The 19,748-nt window shown below is 36.9% G+C and overlaps 1 protein-coding gene across 1 annotated transcript in view; it reads left to right on the forward strand.

Moving 5' to 3' along the window:
• The window catches only part of USP14 (ubiquitin specific peptidase 14), a 31,455-nt gene that overhangs the window by 10,087 nt on the left and 1,620 nt on the right, over positions 1–19,748 (forward strand). The window contains exons 6-15 of the mRNA XM_067546913.1: positions 541–599; positions 2,610–2,740; positions 3,158–3,238; positions 4,181–4,260; positions 6,056–6,170; positions 9,502–9,567; positions 9,923–10,015; positions 15,318–15,446; positions 17,577–17,637; positions 19,625–19,732. Of these exons, the coding sequence (XP_067403014.1) occupies positions 541–599; positions 2,610–2,740; positions 3,158–3,238; positions 4,181–4,260; positions 6,056–6,170; positions 9,502–9,567; positions 9,923–10,015; positions 15,318–15,446; positions 17,577–17,637; positions 19,625–19,732 (923 nt within the window). The remainder of the gene's footprint in view (positions 1–540; positions 600–2,609; positions 2,741–3,157; positions 3,239–4,180; positions 4,261–6,055; positions 6,171–9,501; positions 9,568–9,922; positions 10,016–15,317; positions 15,447–17,576; positions 17,638–19,624; positions 19,733–19,748) is intronic.

Genomic DNA, 19,748 nt, shown 5'->3' on the forward strand with positions numbered 1-19,748 from the left:
CCATCTTGGTGCAAAATCATTTAGGAAGCGTATGATGATGTTCCCATGAGAAGCAGTAGAAACTTGTGTTTAGGCAAGTGTTCAGCCTTACTTTTCATGTGCTAAGCAAGGAAAGGCTCTTCTTCCAAGAAACAGGAAGAGAAGGGGGACTGAATTAAATTGAAGTAGAGTGTATGCAAAATTATATAGAATTAAAAAAAATAAAAATATCTTATTAAAATTTGGTTTTCACTCACCTTTTAGCAAAACTGATGTGAGGGATGCTAGCATTTCCCTTGCTTCAGCATGATTATAGCAGAAATGGTGATTTGGGGTGGGTTTCGAAGTACTAGACAATGAGTGCTATCAGGAGGTGAATACTTAGATTGGGTCAAGTTTAATGAATCTATCCAGAACTCTTTTTTAGAATGTTTTCTTAAAATTTTATCCGACCATTTTATCCACTCCTCTCTTTTGTGAATTAAAAGTGTGGTGTTTATTTTTTTTAAATTTATTTTACATGATTTGGTTAATTGCATGCAAATTATTTGAATGTTTTAGGTATGCTGGTGCCTTAAGAGCTTCAGGAGAAATGGCCTCTGCTCAGTATATTACTGCAGGTCGGTATTTGGATTAGAACACTGAGTTTTTTTTATTATGTAACTTTATCTCATTGCAGCTGGAATCCAGGATTGCTATTGCAAGTCTTGAAAGTCTGTTTTTCTTTGGAATTTATGCCTTGGGAGCTCCAGGTCCATTAGCAGTGAGGGGTTCATTTTTAACTTTTACTACCTCGTGCACTTCTAAGGAATTGACTAATCTTGGATGTAAAGCATACTTTTCTGCACCTTCCAAACACTACTCCAACAAAGGTATACTTGGAGTAGTGTGGATTGTGCACATGAAACTAGACACAATTCAGTCTTGCATATAAAGCATTATGTCCCTTATTTCTTATTTAAAGTAGCTGGGACTTTGTAAAACCCTCCTCTCCACTTGAGGTGAACACTTTCCATATAAACATTTTAGTGGACAGTTCTTGTTTTTCTCTTAATGGTAGGCTATAACTGTATTTCTGGAACTCACCATCCCAGTGATACACTTTTAATAAATGTTATTGGCCTTGCAATATCATTGGCGTAATATCCACTGCAATCATTAGTATGTCATCATCCTTACCCTAGGGATTCAGACTTCATAATAGTGTCATGCATATTTACTCTCCAAAGGGAAAGTCGCATTTTATCATGGTGGTGATGGTGGTTTAAGTAGCAGGAGCTCACAAAGGCCCAGTATCTCTGAGCTCTAACTAGAACTCTAGCTCGACCCTTTACGTTTGAACAAGGGTACTACTTGTCCACTCTGTTTTCTTTTTCACTCTATTTCATTGCCCCACTAAGATGCTGGGCCAGCACACTGGGATTTCTACCAGTCCATTTAAGGAAAAACAAAACAAAATAAAGAAGGAAAGGTCCAGTTTGTGGGTTTGCCTGCTGATCGAATTTTGGGGTGGTAAGTTCAATGGTTATTCTATACAACCATGCCTGCCCCTTCCCTTCTCACTGCCTCTACTTTATGTCCCTTATTTTCTTTTGAGGTGACAACGTTGCTTCTGAGGAGTCTAATACATTAATAAGTAAATCCTTAGTTAACTCTTTGGTGCTGGGCTGGTCAGGAGCTCCTGCATGACACAAAAGCCTTTTTTAATGGCTGTGTCATATAGAGATAATGCCTCTTCTTGGAGTCAGTGTTTAATAGATGTTGGATCACAGGGACAGGAAGAAACTGGCCATAAAACTTAATTCCTTTTGTTATAAAATAATGTTCGCTATATCCATTGGTAGAAAAGCTTCACACCTAGTCTCCTTGCCTATAAAGCCTACATCATAGGTCTGTTGTGAGCAGCAGTCAGTGTCTGTGAAGCACTTTATAAACTTCAAATGCTGTATAACGGGTACATTTTTAGGAATAAGATTAATATATGCAGCTAGGAGTGGGGGAAAAAGAGGATGTGTGTGTTTTTGTCACTCAGCATACTCTTTATGAGCATCATCCACTGATTTGCAAATAGTTTTGAACTTTCTGCACTTACCTGTACAATTCACTCGTTTTTTTCTGGGTGCAAAGTGTGTTTAAGTATTCTCTGAATAATTTTAATTTTGAAAAATCAAGTTTAGTTTTGGTTCTATCAGCAGTAAGTGACACTTAAGTCACTGTGGATTTCAGTTACAGCAAGTGGATCTTACATGAACACCTTTATGTTTTTAGGTATAGACCTGTTATGAGAACATTGTGCCTCAGGTGTGTTAAATAGTTTTTGATGAATGAAGATTCCATTCTTAGACTGTTAGCAGGGAACCAGCTTCATAGGGCAAGGCACTTTGTGCCTTTCTTTCATATATGGGTCATTTGTTATGCATACTAAGTTTACAAACATATTTTGTCGGTGCACCTGTTATATCTACTGCTAAAATATTTAGCTGTATGGTGAAAAGCTCTAATTTGACACTATTAAATAAGCGTTCCCTCTGAATATTGTTACGTTCTTGCTGTTAATTTTAACTAAGTGGATTTCTTTAATTTTGATTTTTTAAATTTATTTTTCAAAACTCACTTGCTTTATTTTTAAGCTCTTAGAGATTTGTTTGATTCCATGGATAAAACTTCTTCTAGTATCCCGCCCATCATTCTCCTGCAGTTTTTGCACATGGCCTTCCCACAATTTGCAGAAAAAGGTGATCAAGGCCAATATCTTCAACAGGTACATACTTTCACTTAATTTCCAGCATATTGTACAGTGTCCAAGCAATACATATCTGGAAAAGATACATTTATTAAAGAACTTATTCTGTCATAGAGTACAGTTACAAAGCATTAACTCAACAGAAAATTATTTTTTGCTTCTAGCTAAAGTCTAAAAATTATTCTGTAGCCTTTTGTATCTTAAAAGCCAGATGTTTCTGAAGGATGTAGAAAAAAGTTGCATGAAGAGTCAAACACTAGCTTAGCAAAATGAGTATTTTTGGAATGGCAAAAAGTTTAGAGTTAATGAATTGTCAGATTCCAAACTTTTTGTTGTAGTTGAGATTGATGATAGTTCTATATTATTACATATGTAAAATCATAAATGTTAATTACTGGTATTTAGACAAATTTCAATATTTTGTTTTCTTTATAGGATGCCAATGAGTGCTGGGTACAAATGATGAGGGTACTACAGCAAAAGCTGGAAGGGATAGAAGGTGATTCTCTTATGGAGGTAATTCAAAATCATAGAATATTATAAGATTTCATTATAGATGAGGCTTATAATACAGTATTCATGACTTATATTCTTATTGGGTGAGTATGACAATAAATAGTTGAACCAGTTTCATTAAGCTGGAGTGCTGCCAAGTTCCCTAGATTATAATTATAGGCTAGTATGTGAAATTGCCCTATGGCTTGGATGGCTAGTGCAAGGCCCTCCATGCCACTTAAATCCCACATTGGGATGCCTGTACTATGGAAAGAGTCTCCATGTTGGCCCTGCATAAGCCAGTGTGGAAGACCACAATGGTGAAGGGCCACAGGATCAGTGCCTGTTTGACCTACTGGCCCTAACATCCTATTCATTTGATACATTATTGGCTGTTGCTGAAAAGCATCCTTGTGCTTTGTATTTCAGAGAAGGATTTCAGCAAGAATGCTGTGGCAAACTGAGGATTAGTTTAGTCAACTCACTGAGAACTTTAATTCCTCCAGAGTTAAGAGTGAGACATCTCCAAAGTGTAGCTTTAAAAAAAATACTCTGTGAAGAGTCTTGGCTTACAAAGGTCAGAGATAAAACAGCTTTATTTATAGTTTAAAAAAGTATTAGAGAGAAGTCTTTCAAAGAAAAATAAACAATGCTGTTCTTGATAACAAAAACATTTACTGTTTTTTGTCAGTATTATAGTATAAAGAGACTGTTTTCACAGTAATTAAATGCTAATGTTGGTGTGTCTTCTGATTTTTTTCCCCTCTGCTTAGGGGGAGACTAAGCAGATGAAATGTCAACATAACTAGTTTTCTTGCGAAACCATAGGTGTGTGTTCTTTTGGAAGGAATAGTCATTTAATGAATTATCTTTTAAAAGTAAATCATACTTAATTGTAGTCTGCATGGAAGAGAGGTGTTTTGTTTGCTACTTAAAATTATAATAAGATAACCTGTTTTGCAGACAGACTCAGGAGCTTCAGCAGCAGCTTCTAAAAAGAAGAGTTTAGTCGATCAGTTCTTCAGCATTGAATTTGAAACAACGTATCCTAAGGATTTTAAAGCAAGATCTAAAGAGTAGTAGTGATTTAGTAAATCGGAGTGGGGTGGGGATTTCACACTTAAGGGGTAAATGAAAAGCTTAGTCAGAAGAGGGTGCAGAGGGAAGATGCTTGGGTAAAAGATGCATCTGGTATAGCAGAAGTACATAAAAGCATATCACAAAAATTAGAATAAGTAGTAATGGAAAACATGGTAACCTTGGAAACTTTTTTTTTAAAAAGAGCTTTAATACACAGTGGCTTTCTCTATCGACTAACATTTGAAGTTCTTTGCCTCAGGAGACGGTGACAGTTTACTTTTACATGGATACCACTGATATCTTGATATAAAATGGACTAGATGACCATATATTTAGTCACTGATTTGTGTTGCTTATGTACTTAGCCGTGTACAAAAAATAGTAGTCCCTTCCTTTGGAATTTTGTCAAAAGTAACAAATACACAGTCACATATCAGGTGACTAGGAAGTGGATTCATCACACAATTTTCAATCTGTAGGTTTTTTTAATAGAAAAATAATACTGTTTAAGGAGGTTGATCAAGACTTATGTGCTCCATGGAAGTGGCATTTAAAGCATAGTGTACTATTCTTGCATACCTGCCCATAGTGGAACTGAGTGTTGTGTTTGAGCATGGCACATAATTTTTCCCTGAACATATGGGCGTGGACGGGGCAGTTTGCTTTCCTCTGAGAGATATTAAGAGGGAAATGTCTGTTAAAATCAGGGTAGCAATCCCATATAACCTTTGGTGCAGAGTCAAGTGTTAGATCTTAGATGTTTTTTGAGCAAGAGGCCCATGCTTTTCTGCTCTCATACCATGGACTTTGTTTTAGTATCTGAGTCCCTAAACTGGTTGGAGGAGCAGAATGAGTAGGTAAGAGAATAGACAGATAGGTCAGTGGCATGATGAAATGAGTCCATAGAAAGTTAGGGGTGGAACTCAGAGAGTGGAAAGAACATGATAATGGAAGGGCATGTGGAACAGAGATGGTGTAGGGAAGGGAAGAGTTAGCTGATAGGGAGACTGAGTTGTGTGCTGAAGGAACTGCAAAAGAAAAAAGCCCGGATATAAGTGATCTACCTCATAGGTCATCCACTGATAGGAAGAACAGTGAAAGGAGAGGATGAATGAAGCTACAGAAAAGAAGTGATGGGATGGCTATTATAGAATTAGGGAGGAAGGAAAGGCAGTTGAGATAGAAAGGAGGAAGGGATGGAAGGGGATATGTGCCATCATAAAATACCTACCAATTTGCAAAGAGAAAGCTGTTAAGTGATCTGAAGTGGGGACAGCCTGGGAGATAGCAGGTGTAAAAGAACTTAATGCAATTGTTTCTATTCCCATTGTTCACTCTCAGTGGAGTGTAATATTACAGCTGATCCCAGGAGTTGATATTGGCAAACCGAGTATTGCAGTTAGTTTCCTGGTAGCAAAATGGCCTTTGCAAGGCTAAGTATCAGCAAAACATTTATTGTGAGCTGTTGCTGTTTCCATGGACTATTACTCTAGCCATTAGACTTGTTAAAGCAGAGAAGAGTGGGTGGATATTTATTTAACAGAAGGACTTTTCATTGTACCAAATCTTAGTAGTTTCTTTCTTATATAAAAACCACATTTATGTAAAAATTATTCTTTCTAAAGGGAGGAGTAAAAGTACTATCCAGTCAGAAATTTCAGATTGTATTAACTGATTTAGTATTCCATTGATCCTACCAATGTAATAGAGCAATAGTTCAGCTCTTAGGATGTGATGGTTTTCCTTAATTGTGTGAAGCATGAAATGTACAGAAGCAGAAGAGGAGGAAGTAACCAAAGGAAAAGAAAATCAACTTCAACTTAGCTGCTTTATTAATCAAGAAGTCAAATATCTTTTTACAGGACTTAAATTGGTGAGTAGCATTAAACATATCTTGTTTGAAAGCCAAGGGCAGTAATATAGGTAATTTAGAATATAAATCACAGTACGTGACAGCAGGCTTCACTTCCCTGCTTTTAAAAGGTAGCTGATCTTTTTGGGTGGGATAAGGGAATAGGAAAAGGGGAGGTGAATTGCATATTAACCAAAGTAAAATGTAAACAGAGCACTGGCTGATACCTGACCTAGTGGAGCCAGAGATTGACACTTCTCTATACATGCATCCACTTATATTTCTAATTCCGGCTCTCTTCAGGAAAATCTGTTAATCATGCTGACTTGTGTTCCAAACGGTCATAGGGCTTGTACAAACATTCTCCTTTGAACTGAGACCAAAAAAGCAAATGGCCTACATCACGCTTGGAGCATGTCTTCACAGGAATAAGGCCAAATACTTTGTACTACTGTGTGAAGAAAAAACATATAGGTAGCACCATTCATAATTGCAGATATGTTTATCAATCAACCATCGTTGAATGTACCACCACCAATGAAAGACCTTTCTCTGGCTGTTAATAGAACAGCTGTCATACCAAGCAGTAGTGGCAGCATACTGACAGGCAGAATAAGCAAAATGCCAAATCCGAGAACTCTTCCTATGCAATTGGTGTTAGGAGAGTGCTAAAATGACAAACATACAAGGAAGGAAGAGGATGGTGTATCTATTAATTCTCTCTACTTCCTCAGCTGCCAGACTATCAAATTTTTCTCTACTACTTCACCCATCCAGTGGCAACTGCTAAACAGTTATTGTACTGTCAATTAATTAATTAATTGAGGCAAACAAATTTACAACAGCATAAAGTAGAAGAACACTTAAAAGTGAGTTACTACTAAACACTAACATACTACCCTCCTGTAAAAATTGCAAGGCTTTGCTGTGAATTTGAGCCTAACATGCAATATTATACACAGGGCCCAAATGACTACCACTGTAGTATTTATACAAAATAATAGTACTTTGAGTTGTTTACATTTTATAAATTATTTCTTCAAGAGTTCATTTGTGAGAGTTTTATTTCTACAAGAGTTCTCTCATTTGTGAGAGAAATAGTGTATATGGGATAAGAGACCTTACATAATTTTTTTTTAAATGATTAAATGGGTTTCATTTAGATAGAAGTAGATTCCAGTACGCAAGCTGTTTGACCAATAGCCCAGTTTCAAAATAGGAAAGTATTGCATTTACTTTTTCAAAAAGGCCGAGAAGCAGAGGTGGTGAAAGATCACAGGTTTGCATTTTTTTTATTTGTTGATGAATAAATGCTGAATGACTGGCTTTGTTGATTGGGTTTTTTAGTCAGCTATTTTATAGGATTTTTGTGTTTTGAATTTGTGTAAACTGATCACACAATTTCGTTTTAAGACCTTTCACTCAGATAAGACCAGCTTCCTCAAAATGCCAGCTTCCTCAAAAATAGTCTCTGGATTTCTGATTTGTGTGCATGTGTGTGTGCGGATCACAGATTCACAATCTCTGTGGTGTAGAAAACTCAAGAAGTTTTGAAAAATCACTAATTTAAGCAGTACTCTTCCAAAGTGCTGCTTACTAATGATGGCCTAATTTGAACTTGACTGAACCGAGTTGCAGAGCTCCAAAATAGGCCTGGGACCTGATCTGTCCAAAGACCTTTGAAGGAGGTGCTGCAAGACTGAGTAACTAAAGTTCTCCAACTAGAAAAATCAAGAGTAAGACTGAGAATCTTCTCCTTTTGGGACAAGCCACCTGAGGAAAGACTGACCTTCCAGAATTCCCAAAACTTAGAAGTTTGGAAAGAGAGTGATGATATCAACAAGCAGGCCACACTAGCCTTTGACTAGTCTGAGCCTGCATTTTAAGGAGGTCCACTAGCAAGAAGTGCTGTGCCAGCAGAACATCGCTCTCTGGCTTCTGGACTGCAATTCCAGCTCCTGCTCTGAGAGCCAGAAGACTGAGTGTTGAAGAATTTGTTTTTTGAAAAAAATAAATTTACCACAAGTATCCTATTTTTCTTTTTTTCTTTTGTTATTGTCTGGAGACATCCCAGTCTATTTTAGCCTTTTTATTTTTAGGGTATGGCAGTGTGGGTGCTCGCATATGCATGCACAAAGTCAACATGAGGAAGGCACTGGAAGGACAGTTCCTCTAGTCCTGTCCCATAAAACCATTCTCTAAACTGTCTTTAAAAGTCCTGAAAGGCTTGAAATTTCCATCTGTAAATTTTGGTAAATAAGAGTGATTTATAATACATGTTAACAGAACTCTGTAACTCTGATTGGGGTAGTGAGAAGAAAGCCGCCACACATGAATTGAATTCTAAGAAGGTAGCTTTATAATTGGCTCTGAGGTTGTGCTCTAGACCTTAGATGATTTTTGTTTCATTATTAAAGTATTTAATCAGCTCCAAGTTATACATTTTATTAACTTTGGTTACAAATCCCAACTAAGGAATTTTACCAACTAACCAACCATCACCTTAGAATCCTCTGTAAAGTATATAAGGACTGACTATTTTTTATATTTTATTATTTAACTATGATTTTACTCAAGTCCAATATGGAGACCAATTTATTGATTTGTATCTTGATTTGATAGTTTATTGCTTTATTCTTTAGTTTAATATTAGTAATAGCTTAGCTTTGGTGATATAGTTCTTGATCTTATTTTTAGGTGTTGTTAAACACTTATAAAAAGATACTGAGTCACATTTCTTTTCATGGGTCCAAAACCTTTGAGAACATGGATTCATACCAGGTGGTCAATCTGAATGTCTGATCAGCTCCCCCTAATTGGTCTTTGATTTCATGTTACTTGGTCTTGTTTGGATGTTACATTTCTTATGTTTTCTACTGTGTTTTTAATAGCTCAAACAGTGTTCTAAAATAAGTCTGTTACTTAGTTCATGACACTGGTCTATATACTCTTCTGTTAGTTACACTGAGAAAATATTAATGTTAACTAACATTTACAATGTTAATATTGTAATTGCTTGTATCCAAAACCTCACACTGCACAGCTAGTTTATAGCATGTAATTTTCTAGCAGGGAAAAAAAACCCTTGCCCTTAGGGGATATAATTATATAGTATCTTTAAGTTAAGCATCTCAGATATTTATGACACTGAAGAAATACATGGTCCTGGTGCAGAGAGCTCTTTTATTTTGAGCTCTTATCACATATTGAGCGCTAGCAACCAGGTAGAAGAGTAGGATTGGTGGAGTAAGGAATAGGGCTAACATATATGTTCCATACAACTGCTTTTGTTTTTATGTTGTATAGGTGTGTATTAGTTCAGTGCTAATATTATTGCTAATTTCTTTTACAGCGTCTTCAAGAGGAAATCACAAAACTTTCTCCAACACTGCAAAGAAATGCTCTGTACATCAAATCTGTGAGTAGTAATCAGTCATCACTATTCTTGTAATTTTACTAACTTCATCATGTTGACAAGATTTTCTGGCTCCAAAACAAAGTTATTGTAACAGAATGTGCTGAACCTTTGCAGGAGCCTCCAGATTCCAAGAACCAAGAAGTGTACAAATCAGAGCAATTTATTACTTTATTTAATACCAAAGCATCCAGAAGTTCCGATCAAGATGGGCACTTTTGTGCTAGATGTTGCACAAACATACAGGAAGACCCAGTCCCTCCAAGAAGAGCTTACGGTCTAAGATGAAAATGCTAAATGTCTAAATTCTCTGAAAATCTGAAGTATAATGGTTCCCTCTAAATATTTTCTTATTTAGTCCAAGATTAGTCGCTTGCCTGCCTACCTGACAATTCAGATGGTTCGATTTTTTTACAAAGAGAAGGAATCAGTGAATGCCAAAGTTCTTAAGGTCAGTAGCAATCTTCATTAATATGTTGAAGTTTAGAGTCCTCATATAATTGGAGATCAGAATTTTGTTCAAGTTCATTAACACTTGCAGATAGTTTTCTGACGTGGTTTTGCTCTCAAATTACTCCTTATATGGACAGTACATCTTCATTCCAAAAGTGTACAGTATCTTCATAAATATATTGAAACTGTCCCAATAATGAAGATGCCAAATTAAATGTTTTTTCTGTATGAGACTGAAGTTCAATTGCCCTGATACCACTAAGCATTTTTTATCCTGTCTTTCACCATTAGTTCAGAGGAGGATGTCATATTTGCCCCCTGTGACTATCCTGTCTGGGAAGAGGGCTCTTGCTTTCAGCTTACTCCCCAGTCAGCACTCTGAGGGGTGTTAGTGGCCCCTTGTCTTTGATGGACTGCTCCATTTTGTAGTGTTCAAGCAGCACAGGGTTGCTTAGATTACTTTCTGAGTGTCAAACAGGGAAGAAACTGCCTCTCCACCTCCTGTTGGGAAGAGGAATGAAAAAGAAAATGGAAAATATATAAAATAGAGAAAAGATGTGTGTGGTCCATTTATGATGTGACCAGGCCTCCTAGAAAAATGTGTGCACATAGAATGGAAGAAGGACATGTGTGTAAAGATAGAGTAGGAGGGCAGAGGCAGCTTTAGATATAAGCAGCCTCTTGGGGCTTTACTTATTTGGAGGGTTCTATAATCCTGTACTGTTTTGACAAATGCTAGACTAGCCCACTCTCCTTTTCCTGAAACCCACTGAAAAGCAGAGCAAGAAAAAAAATCTTGCTTCCTTCCAGCACAAAGTAAAGACTGGTTTTGTGGGAGGTGGGAGAAAGATTTAAATGTGTGCATGTAACCGAGTCTACACAGTACTCAGTTTTGCATAGTGAGACACTGTTGGGGTGAGTATAGAGATTGTTGCAGTGAGGGAAGATGTGACGGTGCACATAGCTATATAGGACAGACATGTCTGTGAATATATGTAGCTTGTTAGTGGGGTATATACATGGGATTATTTATTCGCACAGCATGTATGTAGTTAGGGTATAGGTATGTTTACTTGTGTTCGTTATGCATGTTTTTGTCCTTTAGCTATGCCACTACAGAGTTGCACAATAGTGTTTAATGCTGCTATGTTGGGCAACTTCTGAATACACAGTTACATTGTAGATATTTTATAGTGGGCAAAAATCAATTAAATTTCAATTTGAGAAATTTAGTATACAGATTAACAAAATAATTCGCCCAAGAATTCAGGACACGGTCTGTGCCCAGTTTGAAGATGCTACCATTTTTTTAGTTCAGACTTCAATTTATACATTTTTATGCTTAGCAACTGAAAAATAGCTGTCCATGTGGTGCCTAATACAATTAGATGCCATTAGTGACTATGCAACTGAAAACTTAGTAGAAATAATGTAGTTAGCCTGCCAAAAGCCAATTCTTAATTACTCATAACTTTAATTTTAGTTGCTTGTATTTAAAACCAACAAAGTGACCACTTCTGATCAGGGTGGATTGATTTAAATCAAGTTTCCCACTGATACGTCTTCACATATTTCTTAAACAATGGTGCAAATCTGATCACTAAAATGTTAATTTACAACTCAGTACAGCATTTTACAATATCTAGAGGGGGTATACTTTGTGTAATTTTTTAGGTAATTTGATTTTTATTAATTTAGGAAGTAGTATATAATAATTACCTGAGTCAAGCTGCAGATGCAGCAGCAGTACATTAGGAATGGTAAGAACTAAATCTCGCACAGAAACACAATAGCACTTACATTTTATTAAACTAAATCTTAAATGTTACATAAGTGTTTCATATTCGCAGTTGCAACAGTCTCCTGGATTGCCAGCTGACTGCTGTCCTTAAACTTATTTTTTTTAATTTTCAAATGTTATTAACTCTAACAGACAATTCATCACAACACTAATTTACAGCAAAAACAATGAGAGTCCTGTAGCACTTTAAAGACTAACAAATTTAATTTCTGCAGGCATAAGCTTTCGTGGGCTGTAACCCACTTCGTCAGATGTAAGGAATAGAAATCAAATAGCAGGTGTGTATATGTACATATCTAAGACTAAGGAACAACAATGGGGAAGTAGTTGAGGCCTATTCCTAACCATCGATTAGGAGGCGAGAATGTGTGAACAGTGACAGTTACTTCTTATAATGAGAGAACCATTCCAAGTCCCTATTTAGACCCAGTTTGATTGTGTTAAGTTTGCAGATCAGTTCAAGCTCTGCAGTTTTTCTTTGAAGTCTGTTTTTGAAGTTTTTTTGTTGAAGTATGGCAACTTTCAGAGTGTCCTGGGAGATTGAAGTGCTCTCCTATGGATGTTTCTATTTTTTATGTCTGATTTGTGTCCATTTATTCTTTTGCATAGTGACAGTCCGGTTTGGCCAATGTACATGGCAGAGGGACATTGCTGGCACATGATGGCATATATTACATTAATAGATGTGCAGGTGAATGAGCTCTTTATGGTGTGGCTGATGTGGTTAGGACCTGTGATGGTGTCACTAGAGTCGATGTGTGGGCAGAGCTGGCAGCAGGGTTTGTTGCAGGGGTATGTTCCCAAGTTGGTGGTGGTCTTGTATGGTGTACTGTTGCTGGTGAATATTTGCTTCAGGTTGGGGGGCTGTCTGTAAGCAAGGATAGGTCTGCCTCCCACAGCTTGAGCGAGTGAGGGATCATCTGCTAGGATAGGTTGTAGATCCTTAATGATGTACTGGAGAGATTTTAGTTGGGGGCTGTAGGTGATGGCCAGTGGTGTATTGTTGTTTTCTTTGTTGGGTCTGTCCTGTAGTAGGTGACTTCTGGGTATCGGTCTGGCTCTGTCAATTTGTTTTTTCACCTCTCCAGGTGGGTATTGTTGTTTTAAGAATGTTTTATGGAGATCCTGTAGGTGTTTGTCTCTGTCTGAGGGATCGGAGCAAATCCGGTTGTATCTTAGGCTTAGTTGTAGACAATGGACCACAACACTAAATGTATGCTGTCCTTAACTTCTACAACTAGCTTTCATCTTCCCCACTCCCACTGTCATTTTTATTCATAGACTGAAACAGAAATACGTGTTTTCCTGCCCTTTTTTTTTTTTTTTTTTTTAAAGTGCGCTTAATTTTGGGGTAAGTCCCATAGAACTCACTGGCACTTCTGTTTTTTGAGAAAACAAGTATAAGATGGGGTTCCTTTGGGAAAGCTGAGTTACACTGAAATAAAATAGGGAATAGACGTAGGCATCAGCATTATGGTCTGTGGCCATGATGCTCCAAAGTAAGGGGCATGTATTATGTAATAAGAAAATGACACCCAATGACAACTGGCAACTCTAAATTTCTCTTACTGCAGCTTTCTGTACCATATACTTGCAACATCCAACATAGCAAACAGCTTGGGAATTTACTTGTTAAATTACGCTTGTACTAAAAGGCATAGAGTGAAACTTGAAGAATGATGCATTGCAAAGTGAATTATTTACATTACTAACCAGCTGATCCACATCATTTTCTCCCAATAAGCAGTTTTCATTATGTTTTATTCTTGCAACTAGGCCCTGCATCTCCTTCTTGCACTGCTTACACTTGACACATTTTCCTTTTTTGCCCAGGGAAGGAATTTCTTCAAAGTATTCCCAGATAGGGTCTCCTACACCCAGAAGCCATGACAGTTTTTCTGTGGCAAAAGTGTAGGGGAATATAGGAAGCTGTGTGTGTACTGAATAATGTCTTCCCTTTTTCTTTTCAGTCCACTCCACTGTTCTACTCTGCCTCCATCCTTTGTCTCTGTCTTTAAGACAGTGTCTTAACTAACTCCTCTACCTTGCCTGGCCCAGCTCCACCACCACATAAGCACAGAACGACAGTCCTATCTAGCTTGTCTTCCTTTGCACATGTGACTTTAGGCTGCTGAGAAACTGAAACAGAAACTGAAAGCCCCAAACTTTCAAGAAGGAAGAGCTGGTAGCTAGGCTGGACAGACTAGAGCCATTAATTCATTTTTATGAGACTGTAAGTGTAGGTTTAGCATGTCTGTGATGAGGTTTAATTATAACTTATTTTTTAAATGAGAGAGAAATTTAGTAGTGATTTAAAAAAAAAAATCTGATTTAAATAAAAACTGATTTTTTTTTAAATTAAAAAAAAAATCATTGATTTTTATCAACTCTGCTTCTGATAAAGGTTGAATCACATGCAGTGTTGAATTCTGAAATTCAGCTGTTTGAGTTATTCATACAGTCTCTCTTCTTGAATGTTCATGTGGGAGATTCCACATTTGCCAGATTAAAAAATGAAAATAAAAAAAATCAGTTTTGAGACAAAGTATGGAAAGTTTCAACCCCTAAGAGAAGCTAAGATTTAGTGTAAATGAAGTTGATAGAAACTGACTTTCAAACTTGCCAGCATTGAGAATGTCAAGGACCAATTTGGTGGTGGATGAATTAATAAGAGGCCCTTTTCTGCCTGGATTGGCTGTTCATTGACCTGTGTCCCTGCCAGCAAATCAGATTCGTGTAACAGGCTTTCAGGAATACTCAGAGTTCTCCTTTTCAGTGGAGGGTGCCCATTAGCTAATGGCATTATAAATCAGTTCAGGGAGGGTGGCCTGCTCTTTAGCAGAATATACTTTGAAGAGTATGCTTTTCACACTCAAAAAGGGATTGATCTTGGCAGATAAATATTCCTGCAAAGATGAATTGACAGCAAGTAGTACTGCAAAAGAGTAAAATAAGGAGCCATGCTACATATGAACACTTTGAGAGCATTAGTTAATTGTATTTAAAACTAAATTATACATTTTAAAAATTAGTAAGTGGAGAGGCAATCTAAACTGTTTGCTCAGATATAAAGAACTGAATCCCACTGAGGTGTCCGTTATTTACTGAAAAGTTTTCTTCCAGTGTATCTATAGAGAAAGGACTGTTGACATGTAAATGTTTGTATTAACTGTATTTTAGTTAGCTTGTTGCAGTTTACACTCATTGGTCTGTTACAGAAACACATACCACCTCCCACATGCAGACACACACAAATGTTTAGTCAGTTTTTCAGCAGTGGGCTAATCGGACAGTTGTGTGCATTTCTATGTGATCTATTTTGTGGACATCTTACATTATTTTATACTCTTGAATAAATCAAGAAAAGGCTGTGTCAGAAATATGGCTAAGTTGCATTTAAATGATCAGAGGGGGATTGGCTTTCTTTGGAAAAACACTTTAATATGGAATTCTAAATTGAGCTAATAGTCTGACTTTTTTTTTTAAAACTTGATTCTAGGATGTCAAATTTCCTCTCATGTTGGATGTATACGAGTTATGTACACCAGAACTTCAAGAAAAGATGGTCCCATTTCGGTCAAAATTCAAGGATCTAGAAGACAAAAAAATAAATCAGCAGCCAAAGAATGTAGGTTACATGAAAATTTCTTAGCCATTTTGATTTATGTAATATCCTAAATTAATGTTTGGTTTCATATAATCAGCAAAAGTGAGACAGCATGTCTTAAAGTTAATACGTATCAAGTCCTAATTTACAAACTTGCATCCTGACATAATGGGCCATAGTTTGAAAATTTTTCATGCCTCTTAAAAAAAAAACTTGGACTTGATAGATTAATTCCACAAACTGTTCACTGAAAAAAATCTCCAGATTATTTTAGGTTGTAGTCACAATTGCATATTGGTGAGATGTTACTGATGCTTTACATTTACTGAAAAGTGACATTTTCAGTTTCATAAATTTGATGTGGTCAAGCAATTTAAGCTGCAATTCTGCAGGCTGTGAAAGCTGCTTATTATGTAAAAGAATGTTGACCTATTAAACCAATGTGCTTTAATGTCAGTCATGCCAATTTAAACTTTAAAGGACTTGCATATAAACAAGGCTGTGCCCACAAATAGTGATCAGATTACAAAGCTTCAGCTTTGTTTAAAAAACCTGGAGTAAGTGTGTTTCAGAGTTGGAATATTCAACAGTAGTTGAAAATATATATGCTTAATCTTATGAAATGTATAATGGGAATAAAAAATGCACCTCACATGTTAGTCTCATCCAATGATAGGGCAGAAAAACAATTCCCTTAAATATTACACATTTTTTTCATTAGCTTTTGAAATAATTAGCAAAATGTCTCACATACAATATTGTCTTAAAGCTGTCAGCATAGTTGCTTGAAAGGAAAGAAGTACTGTATGCTAGCTCTTATGTGGGACACTTGTTTGTTACAATTTCCTGAGAAATCAGCTTCTAAGAAATGCAAGTTAAATCATTCTTACCAGACAAATATGTTTGTGCTTTAATTTCAGTGGACAAATTGTTCCAAAAATATGGTGCGGTGGCACCTGTATCTTTTCTGGGTAGTAGAGACCAGTGAGCTAGAACAAAGTGTTTTTTTCGCTATGCATAAAAGTACTTTCTATAAATTTGTAAACTGAAATACCCAAATATTGCCGCTTACTGGTAGATCATTTGAGGCCTGGTCTACACTGCTACTGGCGGTTGACGGAAGATACTCAAGCTACATAATGGAGCTTGCATATCTCCTGTGGACTTACGTTGCCATTCTACACTGCGCTGCATCGATGGGAGATGCTCTCTGGTCGACGTAGCCTTACTCCTTTTGGGGGGTTGGATAAATGGCATTGACCAGAGAGCGCTCCTGGGATCGATTGAGTGGGTCTCCACAGCCTCCTCAGTCGATCCCGCTGCATCGATCTCTGCAGCCCTGATGGTGAAGACATACCCAGAATCACAATAGAATGAAGCTGTGATTGGTATTGAATTGAAGAGCGAGAGTAGATGTGCTCTTTTGGCTCCATCGTGCATGTTTTTAAAACATGTATATGTATTTATGTACTTTTGAGTTTGTTAGAGCACATATTTCTATAAGCAATTTAGTTGTATCCTTTATGCTATACTGATTTTGATTCTTCTTTTAAAAAAAAATAATCTGTGTATGTTGAACTGTACCATTGTATAGCTATTGCTAAAGTTGATTCATATTCCCTATCTCATCAGCTTTCATTTGTCTTTGGAGGATTGTTTTCCCTTTAGATGGGGGAGGAGAGGTGTTTTTATTGTGAACAGGATTAGCACTTAGTTCATCTCCCATATTTTTATTTTCCTTTCTAGCCTCTCCCCTACTTCCAGTGTGACCATAGCAAGAGATGAAAATTTTCTGTCGCAGAATTTTATTGGCACTCCAATCCATAAGCACATTTTCTGCTGCTTATATTGTCCCTGTTGGGAAAATGGTCCTGGTCAAACACTTGTTAGCATGTATCTATGCTTTCAGAAGTGACTAGTGATTTTGGATATCCCAATTTTTGGGTGCCCAACTTGAGATCTTAAAGTGGTCTCATTTTCAGAATGTGGGTGTTCAGCATATTTTGGAAACCAGGTTCCATTAAGATGTTTCATGTCAAGCAACCAGAAAATCAAGGCAAACAATGTCTTTTCAAAGATGTAAGCCATATATTTGACAGTTATAGTAAGGCATTTTAAAATTAATCATCCAAAATTCATTCTATTTTCCAGTCTAGTAAAGGTGATGGTGCACAGAAAGAAGTTAAATGTGAACCATTTTCCTTTCCTGATGGTAAGTGAATTTTGAGAGGTTTAATATCCATTTTTAAACTTGTATCCTAATTAAGCAAGGACAAAATTATCTTGTATAAGGGGAAAAATCTCCCCATCAGAGAACTTTACTTTTCATGACTGAAAATAATCACCAGAAACCCAGGTGCAGTGTAACAGAATGGAAATAGTAGTGGCAAGTCAGCTATCTATTTAAGTGCTACCTGATTAGTCAAAGACTGCATCAGAGGAGCTCTATATTCATCCATAGGACAAGCAGATTATATGCTAGGCACTTGCATTGTGCTATATGTTAGTTCCCAAGTCTCCTGGCTGGGAGTTAAAAGTCGAACTCCAGCGTCAGAACTTAAATTACAGTAGAACCTCAGACGAACATCAGAGTTATGAGCTGACCAGTGAGCCACACACCTTGTTTGGAACTGGATGTACAATCAGGCAGCAGTAGAGAGGCAAATACAGTACAGTACTGTGTTAAATGTGAACTGCTAACAAAAAAAAATAAAGGGAAAGCAGCATTTTTCTTCAGCATAGTAAAATTTCAAAGCTGTATTGTCAATGTTCAGTTACAAACTTTTGAAAGAAAAACCCTAATGTTTTGTTCAGAATTACAAGCAACCTCCATTCCTGACTTGTTTATTACTCTGAGGTTCTACTGTAAATAGAAGTTCTTGTTTTGTAATTTTCATGTTTTGGTTTTTGTAACTAGTGTGCTCAACTCATTTCACTGATAGAACCCAGGTTCGGGGGGGTGGGGGTGTAAGTCATGAAAAATCCACTTGGCCAGTAGGTGTATGGTACAAGTTCAACTCCCATGCAATGGTGGAGTCTGTTGGGCACTGCACAGATAATGGATGGGGCCAGCCAGAGAGTTGGTATATTTGTGGTAGAGCATTCAAATGATGATCCATTGATCAGATGAGCACTGACTGTTTTCAAAGGGACCACAATGCAGAACTTCTGAAGGAAGAAGACAATGGTGTGCCGTCAGCCTTCTTCCAGTTCAGTTGCTTGTGTTCTCCTATTTCACATGCAGCTATCCATCTGTGTTCAGCCAAGTTTTTCCACACATACCATGTTAGAGACTGCAAAGGAAAACCTCTCACTTTTTCAGATGTATTTAAGCTACAAATTGAAAAGTGAAACCTCCATGAGTGTAACATAAGCTCCATTTAAAAAAAAAAAAAACTTCTAGGCATTGTAACAATGCTTTAATTTGATTCCAAGACCACCACATAGTGAGATAGTGCCAGTACTGAGCTGCAGATTAAGCAGTCTTCATGTATAATGAGTGATAGCATGACAGCTACATATTTTTAGTAATAACTATGCAACAAGAAAATACACTTCCATGTTGTGGTCCACACTGACAGTAAGAATAGGTGCGGGATCTTCAAAATAACTTCACCATAACCTGTTAAAGCAGATCTCATTTTACCTGCCAACAGTAGTTTTGGAAACTATTCTTTTTTTGTGGTGATATAAGTTCAGCATGCTCTCAAGGGTAGTTCACTGTATTTATTCAGCAGGATTTCTTCTATCCTAACTCAGATTACAAACTAGTTTCTACTTAGTTAAAAACAACAACAACAAACACACCCTGCTAAATAATTGACTTAAGTGATGCATGTAAATGACAGTGCTGTCACTGGGGTTCTTTACTAGTTAAATGATGATTTAATGCTATTTAAATCTACAAAAACAGCTCTTGAGATCTTTCTTTACCCAAACTGTTTTATTTTGTATTGACTAGAACCACACTGAACACATTACTCTTTGCATTTGGTTTTGATGTATTTGATAACTGATACCAAGCCAGCAAAATCTTAACTCTTGGTACAAGGAAAAAGCTGACCTGGGGTGCTTGAAACAGTTTCATTTAAATGGAAAAATATTATCTGCCATAAGTATTGGGGCAAGACCCAATCTAATGAGTAACATTAAAATCCAATTACTGTATTTAATCAGTATGGTGCAATTTTTTTTTTCAGATATTGGCTCCAATAACTGTGGTTTTTACGACCTGCAGGCTGTGCTAACGCATCAGGGAAGATCTAGTTCCTCGGGTCATTATGTATCTTGGGTAAAAAGGAAACAAGGTAATAAATGCCTTTC

The sequence above is a fragment of the Emydura macquarii genome, unplaced genomic scaffold (assembly GCF_026122565.2).
Source record: "Emydura macquarii macquarii isolate MOO-44397 ecotype Brisbane River unplaced genomic scaffold, CSIRO-AGI_Emac_v2 contig_212, whole genome shotgun sequence".
Taxonomy (NCBI): domain Eukaryota; kingdom Metazoa; phylum Chordata; order Testudines; family Chelidae; genus Emydura; species Emydura macquarii.